This window comes from Columba livia, chromosome 3, assembly GCF_036013475.1.
Source record: "Columba livia isolate bColLiv1 breed racing homer chromosome 3, bColLiv1.pat.W.v2, whole genome shotgun sequence".
Classification (NCBI taxonomy): Eukaryota; Metazoa; Chordata; class Aves; order Columbiformes; family Columbidae; genus Columba; species Columba livia.
In genome coordinates this window covers 36,499,062-36,514,038 of record NC_088604.1, presented here as the reverse complement: position 1 = coordinate 36,514,038, position 14,977 = coordinate 36,499,062, and the positions used below count along the sequence as shown (strand labels likewise).

Below are 14,977 nucleotides of genomic sequence, written 5' to 3'. Positions count from 1 at the left end.
CACACTATGACAACTTAAGGCAGCTGCTCTCTGGCCTAGATGAGTCTTCATACTGCTGTTTGAATAGTGGTGCAATAAAATCCTTTGATAGGAACCCCTGGAAAAATTCCTCCCCTGCATGGCAGGCACTGGTGTCCTTCAGTGAAACAGTGAGACTCTATTGAGGCTTGTGTACTGAAAGGGGCACGTCTCTAGATTGCTTATTTTTCTGAGCTCTTTTCACTGAATGAACGATTTTTAAATAATGCTAGCAGAGCAAGGCAGTGGACTTAGAATACAAGCAGAATGTGGCTGGAGATGATGTTTTGACTTAAAAGACTGAGAGTTTCATACACGGAACCCCAGAGCTCATTCAAATATACAGTATTTTAAATTTTGCCTTTTCTTATTTAGAAGAAGGAGGGAAATATGAGTGAGCTGTATGCTGTGTTAGTATCTCAGGGTTCTGAAGACACCAGCAGACCAGAGCAGTTTCTGATTGACGCTGCCTTGCGATGATCCTCGGCAGCCCGCTTCCCAGCAGCAGATAGACAGAGCACAGCAGCTCGTGGAGCCAGGGCTGCAAATGGAAATATCAGAAGTCGGGCTCAGCGCTTCTGGAAGATCTTTTAGTCAGAGCAGCTCTGGACTGACAGGTCTGACCGCTTTGCATCTCTCCAGCATCAGGAGGGAGACAAGACAGAAAACCACACCAGTCCAGAATTGAGACTTGTGCGTTTTGGCTCCACCCTTTTCCCTCTGTGAGTTCTCATTCCGGCTGTGGGCGCTCAGGGCGGACATCTGGAAGCTCGTACTAAATGGACTGGCAACCCCTTAGTTTGAGGTTGAGCATGGACAAAACTCGATTGCCTCTTCCTTCCTGCAAGTTGTCCTGTTGGCAGGGCCAGGAGGGAAGCGAGCTGTGCCCCTGCTGCCACCTCACTACTTTGTGGAGAGCAGAACTTAACAATTTGCCAGTCTGGGGAGAAAAAAATACTATCTAGAGCACTGTCCTCTAAACTGTTGGAGTTTTGTAACCATATCAACTGGCTGATATTGAAATCTCAGACACAGTTTTTAGGGAGATGTTATGTAGCTCCTTTAGGATAACTGAATTAACAAATAAAATAATCTATTTAAAATATACATATTTTAAAAACCCTAACTGTAGGATTTCTTTTACAGGCACTTTCCAATCAAAAATCTCTATGTACATAGCTGTTGTTATTTTTGCTAAGCCACAGAATTTAATACTTCATACTTAGTTAATATACAAGAAAAATATTTACTTGGAGACGTGATTCATTCTGACTAATGGGATCAAGGTAATTCAGACCAAAGCTGAATAAAGAAATACATTTTAAATGGTTTCAGGTTTGGTTTTGGGGTTTGATTTTGTTGTTGTTTGTTTTGGTTTGGTTGGTTTGGGGTTTGTTGTTTGTTTGTTTGTTTGTTTTTTAGAATTGTAGAATGTCCTGTGTGAAATTAAGATAGGAGAGAAGTGAATCTGACCTAAGCTGACACATCTGGCTAGCGCTAGTCTCACCAGCCAATAGCCCGCAAAGGGTTGCAGTGGATCACATCCAGCTTACTATTTGATTACTCCTTTATAGCTAATTTAATGAGATATCATCATATATGTCAGTAGGAAATGGAGCTTTGAATTCTTGATCTTGCATCAATAAGTGTTTTAACAGCATTGCCATTATCTTAATTTTAAAATGTTGAAGCACCTTTCTGAAAGCTGATCAGGTACTCTATAAATAAGTAACTCTGTTTCATGCAGGATTCTGGTTATTTGCTTTGATTAAAAATTAAATGAATAGCAACATTTTTCTCTACTAAGATGTCAGCCTGACCTCTTAGCTGTTACGCACTGTGGAAAAAATTGGAAGTCACCTTTCCTGACAGATCTGCCCAGATTTGTAGGTGCTGGAGGCGCTCAGGGCTACCAGCCTGCCACAGCCAGAAGAATTAGCTGGTCATAGCTCTCCGAGGTGATTTCTTCATTCTTGGTAGTCCAGGTCAGTTTTCTGGAGGCTGGATTTCAATACCTGGTGGAAAACTGGCTTGCTTGCTAGCAGCCTGATAAGCTACTAAGGAACCACCTAAAGAAGCAGCGTGAGATGGGATGGTGGCCCATGGCACCATTCTTGGCACTCCAGGAAACCCACCTCCACGTCAGATTAGAATTAAAAGTGGCTTTTATGGTAGTATTTTGAGTTATTCCTAGCAACAAGCTTTTGGCCTGGAAGTCGTAAGCATGTTTTTTTCTTTGATGACTAGAAAGAAAACTTCATATTTTTCCCCTGAAAATGTTAAGGAAAATTCCTGCTTTCAAATGACATGCCTCTAAAGCATGTGTGTAGACTGTGGGGACATCTGCTGGGATGCTGGGAAATGGCAGGCTCCAAAATGTGCATTGATGGTGGAATGATTCGAGTGTGAATATGCCAAAAAAAAATGTTAATGTTGTGGCATTCTCTCAAGGCTGAGAATTTCACATTTTACCCGCAAAGGAAACCAGGTGCCTGTATTGCAGTATTTCCATGCTAATCACTCTAGGAGAACTCTTAAGACCCATATAAGCACATGCAGACGTAACCCTCTTAATTTAAAAACTCTGTATTTTGGCCTCATAAAAGAAAAAATCTGTAGAAGAGGAGAAATCTCTGGAAATTCCTTGTAATCATGGGTGAACCAAGAGGAGCTGATGTCCTCTGAGGCAGACCAGCTCAGTCAGGCTGACCACATAACAGCTTTCTGCAGCTTCATGTTGGGATGGAAATGCTTTTCTTGCAGCTGGAGATGAAAATTGGCTCTTCCCTTCTGTGTGCTGGCTTTTGCGGTGGCCGCCCGAGGAGCAGGAGAGGAGCTTCGGCGATGCGGCTGGCACAGCCACATGTTGCCACATCGCAGAATCGTGGTCTGAAATGTAGCATTGGATTGCTTGTCTTTATTAAAATTAAGCAAAAATGACATTACAACACTAATTGTGGTTCGAATCCGATTGTATATGCGGCCCTAAATTGAGCCCAAATTGTCAAATTAATAGACTTTGGTGGAATTGTAGAATGAATTCTGTTCAAATGCTTTAGTATAGTCCTATTTAACTTGTTAAGATTAAGGAAACTTTCATCTTCTCAGCTGGAAAGGATATGGCTGTTTGGTCAAAATTATGTTTAATATTCCATTTTCTTCATGTACTTCCCCATATATCTGTACCTGTATCATCTTCATCTTCCTGCTGTCTGAAATTTGAAGACATTTGAGGGGTGGCACCGTCTTCTATGTTTGTGTTTGAAAAGTGCCTTTGCAGTGATGTTTTCTTAGGCATGAGTATAAAACAAGGGGTGGAGCTGTGTGCTTTGAAAGTGCTCCTGCTGAGATTTTCAGATGCCTATGTAGAGACAGAGGTCCATGTATTTAGACAACTAATATAATTTTCACAAATTCTGGCCCCTTCCTGCCCTGCACTGCATGTTGTTATACGTACACTGAGCTCAAATCCTCTTTCCAGCCCAGTCAGTGTCAGTGATGTTCTGTTGCCCTGTTTTCTGTATCTGTTATATTCCATTTGGAAACCTTGTTGGGCATCGCTGCGTGGAAATTGCCCGTATAGCTCAGGGTGAAAGTTGTTTCACGGCTGAGTCAATTTTGTTAATGCAAAACTGGCGCACCAGACGTCTGGTTAGAATTATTTTTATTCCATCCTTAAGAATTAATTACTTAAATATGAAAAACCTGGTGCAAAATGTAGATTCCTCTATAGTCTATATACTCCCCCTATGCAGTCTCTATACTTCTAGAGAAGAGCAAAGATGAAAACACTGGAAGAAACTATTTTTGTTTTGCTAAGTTACAAATTCCCCCCACCCTGGCACATCTGTACTGTTTGCTATATAAATATATTTAAGCTTTATCATTAGTAACTTTAAGTGTTTGACCAAATGTTAACAGGTAAAACAGCTTTAAGAACTCTTCAAAGAAGAAATCCATGATGCTTTCATATAATTGTTAATACAGTGGCATTCTACAGTTGTTATTAATTTAAAGGAAAAGCATGGAATTGAATTTGCGTACTGTTTAGAGAAATGGATTAGGACTAAATTATCTTAAGCGTGTTAGTTGTACACAGTATAACTTTGTCTAATATGGTATTTGGTGATAGACACAAAAGTAGAAATGAAAATAGGACATGTTAAACCAGATACTTTGTAAACTGATTTTCCCAGGATATTAAGTTCCATGAAATGTATAATAAATATATTTGCCTTTTTTTCATTACTCAGGGACGTGCCTCATTGACACCCGAGAAAGAACATTTTGCCCATGAACATTGTGAAATGAAAAATCTAGAAGATATTGTTAAAGATATAAAACCAACCGTGCTAATAGGTAATTTCTTGTACTTTAAAGCAATGACCTTATTCTTTGTTGCAAAAAAAATGGGGATGTGGCTTTGTCTGAAGACAAGATCAAGTTCCTCTGAACAGAGTTTACCTTTGTGTGTTTTTAGAAAACACTGGGTGCATAATGGACTCTATTAAGCAATTGAACAAATGGTAACTATCCAAGCACGTAAAACTGCTTTCACTCTGAGCCATCCATTTTACATGGGGAATAATCTGAGTTGGTTTAAACATCTGATGGAGAACCTTATCGCCTTCCTAAATTACTTCTGATTTAATGTGGGTGGTGTAATACAAATAACCTCAGACTTAGACTGAGAAAACTGAGCTAAGCACATGTAAAGCTGTGCAAATAGGAGCTTGCTGTAGCTGAAACCTCTGTTCCCTCATATTTAGGTCCTCAGCTGTCAGTCCTTTGTGCAGACCAAAACACAGGTTTTACAAAGACTTTTATAAAAGCTGCTGGATTTGGGATCTCAGTAAAGGATTGCTCAGTTCTCAGCAGTTTTGTTACTGTATTTCAGTGGCAGTTTCAGGGATGATCTGCAAGTACTTTTAAATCATATTTTAGTATGTAAGACTTGCAAATTCATCTGTCTGGCTAGTAAAATCATTCATCAGATTCTGGAAAATCTGAAATGCAACAGTGAAATGCTGGGATGCTCACTTGTGCATGAGTGACGAGAGGTTAGAGTACTGACCCAAGAGAGACCCTCTCCTGGTCCGGGTTTGCATCTGTTCCTACTCCTTTGAGAGAGAACAACAGCTTCTTCCCGCTGTTGAAACTCGGATGCTGTGTGCAAAGCAGCCACTGGGGGCTCTGAGGGAGGAGGAGGCTGCCTTCTCTACAGGCTCCGTGACAGGGGCCTCTCTTGGTTTACTCCAGGATCTGTTTATCTGTTTTTCACTGAAGGCGTGGAGAGCAAGCACCTGATGCTTGGTTTCCTGACTCTTCTAGGTTAGGCAGAAATACAGGCGTGTTGGCCTCCCAAAAACATCACACACATCTGTTTTTGGTTGTGAGTACAGTATGGAGAATAGAAAAGCATCTCTGACGGGATGTATTAAAAAAAATTGTTGCTGCCAGGGAAGCCTTAGACTCAAAATTGGCATTATCCATCAGCTGAGGCTGGACATGACAGCGATCACCTGAAAAAGGCAGAGACTTTACTCATCATGTCAGAAAAAAAGGGAAATCTGACACACCAGATTTGGGAGAAACTGTCCAGTCTGTTGCATGAGAATTCAGGAGAGGGAGTTGTGCCTTTGGACTCCTTATTGGACTTAGCTGCAGGTTGGGTGATACATTTCTATTTTATATAAAGGGCCTGAGAAAAGTGAAGTGAGAAATTCACCAAACTGTGCAGGCATGAATAGGTCCTGCCTTATGTTAGGGATAATACCGAGGTTTCAGTGTTGCAGAATCTTTTAAACAAAACTTGAACTACATGTTAGGAAAAAGATCAAACTCCATTTTAAAGAGGGAAGTATGCAGTAAAAGGAGCTCTGTTCTTGTAGAAGTGACACGCATGTCTTATCTTAAACTGATTGCATTTGCCTGCTTGTGTGTGTGTTTTTCTTCTTTAGGAGTTGCTGCAATTGGTGGTGCATTTACTCAACAAATCCTTCAGGATATGGCCGCTTTCAACAAACGTCCTATTATTTTTGCTCTCAGCAATCCTACCAGCAAAGCAGAATGCACTGCTGAGCAGTGCTACAAATATACAGAGGTAACCAAAGATGAACATCTCTCCACTATATGTAGTGAAAAATAAATCTGAAATGAAATTTAAAATGGGAGGAAGACAGAGGGTGGAGTAGCAAGAACTAATCAGGTGTGTAGGTAAAATGAATTAAATTAAGTAACAGGTTTTCCAGACTTTATGAAGACAATTTCAGTGAAGTCAATACATGCTTGCACTCTCATAAAAACATTTAATAGCTTTTATTGGTGTCAGACAAGGCTCATAGGTTTTATTATCACAAAAGCATCGGTTAACCATCAAGCATTAAAGCCTTATACCTATTTTTGAACTGTACCACTTTGTTCAGTATATACATACAGTGGCATGCTTTTCATTTGAGATTTTCTAAACACTCTTTAGGGTAAGAAAATACTTCAATATGTGAAATAGTATCTTTAAAATAATTCTTTATTAAGAACTGGAGTAATTGATTCCTTTACAAATATTTATATTATGGAAACGTAGCTGAACGTTAAGAGAACTCTGCTTGCTTATTTAAAATTCTTTTCCACAAGTGCTGATAAACATGTTACCGTGTCATTCAGTCTAGAATTTGAAATGCATGAGTACTTGGCTGTATGTGTTTCACAGTGGATTGTGTTTGGACTTCTTGTCAAAAAGGCAGGGCAGTTTGAATGACGGTTTTGCAGTGTTTAAAAGACAAATTTAGCATGTCTGTTCCCCACTGCACAGCACAGCACACAATTACAGCGCAGTGCAGGAGCCAGGGAAGTGGCCGACATGAAGGGCTGGCTATAGTGGGTAATGACATCTGGTAGGCAGAGCAAAAGACACACTGAAGTGTTTGATCTGTCACCAAAATGTATTATGAGCTGGCCATGATAATACTGCATGACACCAAACCAAACAGAATATTCTTCTGAAGAGATGAATAGCAACAGTGGCATTTTTTAAAATGCATGTTTCTAGTTCTCTAAAATAGGCATAGATATTTCTGATACAAAGCGCCTCTGAAGTATTTAACAGTGACATTTATCACTTCAGCAGTGCTAGCATAAATAAAGGCTGGCTTCTCTTCCCTACCTAAATTTACTGCTTAAATTTGAGGGTGGTCCCTCCCCAGCAAGGCAAGAGCCAGGGCCTTTGGGCTGCGGATGTAGAGCCTGTGCAGTGTCACTCCCCTCATTGTTCCAAAACTGCATTGCCTGCTGTAGAAATTACTTCTCTCCCTGTGTATGATCTGGGGACACCGTGGGTAGTAGTGCTGCAGGTGAGTCACCTCTGGGGAGCCTCTTCTGTCACCCTTGAATGGCACTCCGTGCTGCCAGCATCTGCTCCCATCCGGATGTTCCTCATCCCAGGGGAACAGCGAGACTCCAGCAGACTTGCAGGCCCCTGCCATCCCATCTGCAGTGGTATCACAGCTCTGAACGTGCATGCTGCTGAATGACACCAGGCCTAATATTCCCCTTCACTGATGTTAAGCTGTCAGCAACACGAGCCCTGTGGCCACATCTGGGCCACCCCACAGGCTTTTGTTCCTCCCGGCAGCCGCCTGGTGTGTGCTGCGTGCCAGCGTGGGGCTACACCCGTGTTTGCATCCTGGGAAGAAATTTAGAGATCCTGTGTGAACTACAACATAAAATGAGTTAGAGACAGTTCTCTTGTCCATCTGTACGGCTAAACTCTCTAATTCCCCAAAACAGGCTGAGTCTTCCACACTGCCTTCTGGTGCCCGGGCCCTGGTGGCAACAGTGCTACTTGGCACTACCCAAAAACCTACTGGGAAACATCCTAGGGGTTTATCAGTGTTGGATGATCACACACTGGTGCCTGAGTTGGTGTCCTCACACTGCTCAGTATATTATGATGAAGGGAGCCACAAGGCCCTAGGAGAGGAAGTCCCATCCCCAGCTTCTGCCATAAGTTGCGCTTTGGGATGATACTTCTAAGACAGAGCTTCCACCTCTGTTGTTCAGTTGACCTGTGGAGTGGGTGCAGGGGCCTGAAGAGGGGAGATTGGGAGCAACAGAGGGCTCTCAGCCTGTCCCCACAGCTCCTCAAAAGTTGCCATATCCAAAAGTGCAATGTTTAGGGTCCTCAGTCTCATTTTTGTGGATGTTGGTAAAAAAATCCAGCAGCATCACCCATTGCTACCATGACAGTATTGTCCACTTCGAGTTTTAGAGCTCCAGGTGTATACCTTCTTCCCAGGTATCCTTCTTCTGACATGGATGCACAAAGTGTATAGCAAGGGCTGGCTTTCACCTTCTCATCCTCTGAATTGTGCTGACAGGTCTTACCTGAACAAGGCAGCTGTCACTCTCTGACATCAGACAGTCACAGGGAATTGCCAGGGATCTCTAGGATCTTAAGACATACTTGTTTTAGCAGTTCTGCTACTCTCTCAGAAGACATAGTAAATAGATGTAATCCAGCTTCCGCAGTGGTAGACATTTAAAGAGATGTATGAAATACTTCAACAGTGTCCTCGGAACTAACGTGCTTTCTTTGGCTTTGTTGTTACAATGTAGGGACGTGGCATTTTTGCCAGTGGAAGTCCTTTTGATCCTGTGACTCTCCCAAGTGGACAAACTCTCTATCCTGGACAGGGCAACAATTCCTATGTGTTCCCAGGTGTTGCCCTTGGTGTTATTTCATGTGGACTGAAACATATTGGCGACGACGTGTTCCTCACCACTGCTGAGGTATTGTATTAAAAATTATTTAAATTCCTTAATTTAATAACTTGGTAATATTGAACAATGAAACAGAAAGAATTAAACATTATCTTTTAAATTGGAAAAATAGTATTTTCTGTGTCAGGTGTTTATTTGCAAGGTATGTTGTTTTTTATAAATTCTATTTGAACAAGTTATTTTTAAAAAGTTAATACTTGGTCCAAAGGTCATCTGACATAAACCTCACCTTCTGTTGGCAAGGGAAAAAGACTTCAGTACTGTATTACCACAGGTGAATATAAGTATGTACTATTTGCGCACATATGCACATACGTTTCATTTTAGATTGAAAGGAACTATAGCTGGATGTTGGTAGGTTTGGGGTGATTTTCGTGGGTGTTTTGCTTGCAAAAATAATTTGAATTTCCTTTAGCTTTTTGCTATTTTTGAGCAGAGCTGTTGGCATCATTTTTTGTGGCCCTGCCTCGTCAACAGCTGAGAGAAGTGCTCTATTGCTCTGTTGTTCCTTGCACCAGAGTTTGACAAAATTGCCATGTTATTCTTCCAGTTTTCTTTCTTTTCTGCATTAATTCTTCTCTTTCTTAAGGCAATTTTTTAATGATCTTTGTTCTGACATTATCCAACATGTGATCTCTCCTTTGTCTCCACTCAGTGGGCAAGAGATGAACAGAGAGCAAACACTTTTGGTTCTAGGAGTCGTTCACCACCTGCTTCCACCGATTGTTCAAAATCTGACATTCAAAGTCTTACAGGAGGACATCGTGAATGCACAGAATTGTATCTTCAACACATACAGGAGAAGAATGAGCACTTGCACACTGCTCTTGTTGGTTTTCCTCAGGGTTTTTTTTTAAGGTGCATACTATGGCATATTTTAACAAGTTTGCCAGCAGCTTGCCCTCAATAAGAAAGATATTCACAATTTCCATCTTTAAAATTAGTAAAAAGCCCAGACTGTCTCCACTGGCTTTAACCATCTTAGGAGGGCAGTGATCCATATTGTAAGTCTTGGAGTAATTATATCCTCCCTTTAAATCCTCCCCTGTAATTTCAGTTGGATACAGTGATGCTTGCTTGTTGGTCTAAACTGCTGTGTTAAACAGTTGTCTTATTTCCTTCTAGAAGTTGCTTCACTTTGGTTTGGGTGAAATGGTTCCTATAAATAGAATGCTGCTGGATGAAAGGTGACACATACGTGGACTGAATGACGTTTCAAGTGGCAGGCTACTAAGTCAGAAAAAAACTTGTTCTGAACAAAGAAACATAACAGGGAAGTAAAATGGTATCAGAAATCACGAGGAAGCTTTTAAATTTTCTCTTGAGGTAGAGGTTCTCTCCTGGATCTTCTTTGTTGGCAGAGGCTTTGCTACATAAATGCCATCCTCTGGTAAAATGCGTGGAAAAGTTTGCCATGTGAAAATCTGTTCTTTTTTCTTGCATGGAAAGTCTCTGTGGGCGGGAAGGTCCGTGGGTAGCTGCTGGCCTGGAGCTAAGAGCGGTACATCTGGTGTCCCTGTTTGTGTGAGAGACAGCGTGTGATGGGGCTTGGGTGAGCTGCAGGTGGTTCCTGAGCAAGGTGACAATGGGTGGATTTCAGAGGAGTCGGGGGTGTGAAGGCCAGGAGGGCTGCCCAGGCCCTTAGCTGAAATTACAGTACAAAGCAAAGGCAAAAGTGATTTTTCTTTTGTTTTCTTGGCTTTTTTAATGTAAGGGTGAAATCAAAAGAGTTTCACGTGGATTTTAGAATACTGGTTAGTATTCTGTGTTTGAAATGGAAGTGCCCAAGGTGCTGCAAAATTTAAAGCACCAAAATGGTGCATTTTAGACAGAGGGACCTTCTCAGATTGTAGCAGTAGGTTACCTGAAAAAAGGAAGCATAAAACACTAAGCGGCCCAGGCTACTGCCTGCACCTCCTGTCTTCATGCTTTGCCACCTCTCAAATCTGATAAAAGTCACAAATAGCTTATTGTAACTACAGCAAATCCTACTTTCAGTATTCTTTTCTTCATGCCAAGTAAAATAGAATGTAACTTTGATTTTTGATGATAAATCTAAGGTACTGTCTGCTGTAATACCTCTTGATTTCAGGCAATTGCCTTGTGATGACAAGGGACATTACCTATTCTTCTAAGTCCTACCAAACACAACAAAAGGGACAGAGAATTATGAACTAATGAAATATTCTTGGCATGTGTGACCTACAGTAAAGTTACTCCAGAAATAATCCTGTTAAATCCTTTCATTATAGAGAATACATCCTCCAAAACCCAAGATGCCACCATTTGCTTTATGCCATTTGTCCTATCTTGGCTGCCTTAGGTTCTGCAATAAGGCTTAGCTAGTTTCTTTATTAAAAGCTAGAATTAATTAAAATTTAAAACATGAACATAGCTATACTGGGTGAGACCTAAGATCCAAACACCTCTGTATCTTCCTGTGAAAGCAATCAGTAGCAGAAGCTGAGGAAAAGAGGATAAATAAGGGGAAAATGGAGTGTCATCCTTCTGCCGAAATGGCTTCTCAGCTTCTGGCAGCCTGTACTTACTGCGCTGGATGTTTTATCCCTGTGTGGTTTTCTCTTTCATAAATGAGCCTAGCGGGTTTTTAAACATATTTATACATTTGAAGGTCTTTTGGCAATTAGCATCACAATTTAATTGTGAGTTATGTAGAAAAAGAAACTCTCATGATTTGCTGCTGTCTGATGATTTGGGTTCCCTTTAGTGCCATGAGAAATGTTCATCTTCAGTTGCCTTTTGTATTCTCTTTCAGTCCTTTTTTTTTTTTCCCCAAAGTCTGTGTTATTATTTTTTGTCTCCTTGTACAAAAAATAACCTTTTGATCATCCTTGTTATTCTTTATACCCTTCATGATTCTCTCCCATTCTTGTTTGAAGTGGGTGGAGCAAAAAGGCACAGTGTTCAAAGCGACGTTACATTGTGGATTTCAACATTGGTATAATGACATTTTCTGTGTCACCTCTTATTTTCTTTGTAATTCAAAGATTCATCATTTTTTCCCCTGCCACTGAACTGATGTTCTCAAGGAGCATTTTTCAGAGACCTCATGAACAAGGTGTCATTCTCTTTAAAATGCTTGTTTCTGTGTTTTTGCATGGTTTTACATGCTGTCACAGGAGTATGTTGGAAGGAATAGCATGGCATCTGTATAGGCATCTGTATAGTTAAGCTTGATACCTCTCCCACTTTGAGCACTGCCCAAATGTTTTGTTGCTTGTTTTGTATCAATCCCGTCACAAACCAGAAGTGCTCTAGTCCTGAAACCTTTTTTGTTTTTTTCAGTGATGCATTAGATTAGCAGCAACTTGCTGTTGATTTCTTCAGATTTCATCATTCCTGCAGAGCTCCACTAAACTGCTAACAGGAGAAATCTTGTATTGTAAGCTCCTCATCACACATTGAGATCTACGCCTTGTTTTATTATCAAAGGGCTGCTTATCATTTTTAAATAACCTAGGTCTTATTATGGAAAGAAAAAACTAGATTTTACGTTGTCTTAGCTCCCCCTAGTGGGTTTTTAGCTCTGCTGTATTTCTCAATATCAGATTAAAGTGTAAACAAATAGTTTTCCTTTCCTGTTTTACTCAACAAGAGTATAATCTCTTGTTGCTCTTGTTAGCATTTCCATTCTGACTGGAAAAACTTACTACACCTACCAGCATGCTGGGTGGATTGCAGAAGAGAACATTGTTTCTCTTTGAATCTGGAGTTTACTGTAGCGTTTGCTCTCTAATTCAAACTCTTAACCTACATGTGCCAGAAAGCATGAATTGATGGTAGCCAGGCATCTCTTCTTATGCAGTCCTAGTTGTTTGCAAGCAATGTATACAAGGTCCTCTGTTTCAAGTATCTTCCTAGTATGTTCCATCAAAAGCGCACTTCCTGCTTTCTTTTTGGGCCATGCTGTTTCATTTCACAATGTTTCCTGGACTTTCCTGGTGTTTCCAGACCCTCTTGATGGATCACAGATGGCTCCACCGAATGCTGTTCAGATCAGAGTGCCCCTACAAGTCACATCACGCAACAGTATCCCCACACTTCTGGACCAGTCAGTGACTTGGTTCTAACCTTTTGTTATCTAAGCTGTAATTGCACAAAAGTGTATCTTTTCTGCTGACGGCACCACCAGAAGTACCTCTACATTCATCTCTTATTTTGCATCCGAATGGTGTTCTTGAGCACATCTCCCTGGTGACCCTACACACTCCACCTTGGTCCACGGTGCAGCATGGTCCTGAGAGAGGAGGGGGACTGGTTTCCTTTTGGATGAAAGTAAACAGAAGGATATACTCTAGGAGCAAGCCTGACGTACTAAATACCAATGGAAAGCGCTCATAAACTCCAACAGAAAACCTCCTTTTCTTCTGCCTGTTGTGTGTTCCCAGCTATTCAAAGGGCAAGGGATGTGTGTCTCCCTCCTTTTCCCCCCGAGGAATTTCCTTTCTGTCCCAAAGCAAGATAGATAAATTTAAAATTTGGATTCTGTTAATGCAAGTCTCTCTTAATTGCTTTTAATAACTTGCATAGAGAATGTTATTGAAGGCAGCTATTAAAAAACACATAAATTCAGACCACTTTTTAATGTATGAATTTTGTCCTTAGTTTGCTTAGAAGATATTTAGATTTGGTTCTAACTCCCAGATCCCTAGATAGTAGAAAGGTAGGCAGTTAAAGAAATGAAAGCTTCAAGTCCACCACAGAGATTACAAAGTGGAAGACAGGTTAGCAAACTGGCATCAGCTGATTCTCAGGCTCAACATATCCCAATCTGGATCACCCCGAAATGCTGTTTTTTATTTCAGATCCCCAAATGATGACTAAATTTTAGTTAATGATATTAGAAATCTCATTAGACCCAAAGGCAGCTCCGGGACCCCTTGCTTCTTAGGAGGTACCTGTTGTAGGAATAGAGGAAGATCATTGGGCAAGCCCATAAGCAGACAGTGCAAGCAGTGCCTCTCCTCACTCTGCAGAACACATCCTCACACCTCATGGTAACAGAAGGTTTTTCATATGGTCCATGAAGAAACAGTAAAAACCAGCTTCTTCACTCTTCCATGCTTTTGTGATCGGTTTGTTGCAGGAGATGAAAACAAAACATTTCCAGTCTTGCTAGGAAGACAAAACAAGCATATTCAGGCCATAGAGGCAACACTACTCTCAGACGTGCATCGGAACTTCTGAATCATTCCTGTTTCCCCTCGTCAGTCTGGTGAAAAATCAAGCAAAGAGCAAACCAATTTCTTTACTTACTTGGCATGGTTGAGATGACAGACCCACTGCAGTGTTCCAGTGGAGTGGACAGCCTTCCTCTAGTAGCACTGTCTTTTTTCTGTCCCAGGAAGCCAGAATTTAGCATTAGACCTTCTGTTTCTGCATTTGACTACAGTGACCAGCAGGGCTTTGAAGACCCTGGAGAATCCTACTTTGATTTTACCTTGTTCTGTGGTTGGCCATACTTTCTTTTATAATCTCATACAGGCTATAAATGTGTGAGCTGGACACACAACAAACCGGCTCAGCCATCAGTAATTTTATTCAGAGCATTTTACACTTAAAGGGTTTCAGCTCTGTTCTCTGCACAGGGTGACAACTGTCAGAATAACATGTGCTGCTTTAATTTTAGAAGTCTTTGACCCAACTACAATTAATGGCTGGAATTTCTATCTCACAATGAGCTATTTGCTAGTTTATGTGTACCATAGACTTACTCAAGACTTTAGTAAGTCTTAATGTCTAAGTGAGAAAAGAGCATAACTCCCTAAATTTCTAGCTCTCATGTAGCTACTCCTCATTATAAGACTGGCTGTAAAAAACAGTGCCTAGGTAGATTAAGGACTATCGGTATGATTTGCCAAAGAAAAAACATTTGTTTGCTTAAGACTGGATCACTGTCTAATAAAGCCACAGTTGGCATCTGCATTTCAGGTTAAACATGTCTGCTTTATTTCTAGGTAATAGCTCAGGAGGTTTCAGAGGAGAATTTACAGGAAGGTCGTCTGTACCCTCCATTAGTCACTATTCAGCAGGTGTCGCTGAAAATTGCTGTGAGGGTAAGTCACTCTTTTGCAGCTTCCTTTCTTCCCACAGTCTCAATAAAATTGAGCATTTTATTTAGCCAACTAACAGAGCTTCAAGCAAGTTGAAGATGGTTTAC

General features: G+C 40.9%; 1 protein-coding gene across 3 annotated transcripts in view; it reads left to right on the top strand.

Annotated features, from left to right (window-relative positions):
* The window catches only part of ME1 (malic enzyme 1), a 167,842-nt gene that overhangs the window by 151,007 nt on the left and 1,858 nt on the right, over positions 1 to 14,977 (top strand). For all 3 annotated transcript variants that reach the window (XM_065055293.1, XM_065055291.1, NM_001282816.1), the window contains 4 exon segments: positions 4,272 to 4,377; positions 5,979 to 6,121; positions 8,632 to 8,805; positions 14,775 to 14,873. In XM_065055293.1, coding sequence (XP_064911365.1) covers positions 4,272 to 4,377; positions 5,979 to 6,121; positions 8,632 to 8,805; positions 14,775 to 14,873 — 522 coding nt within the window.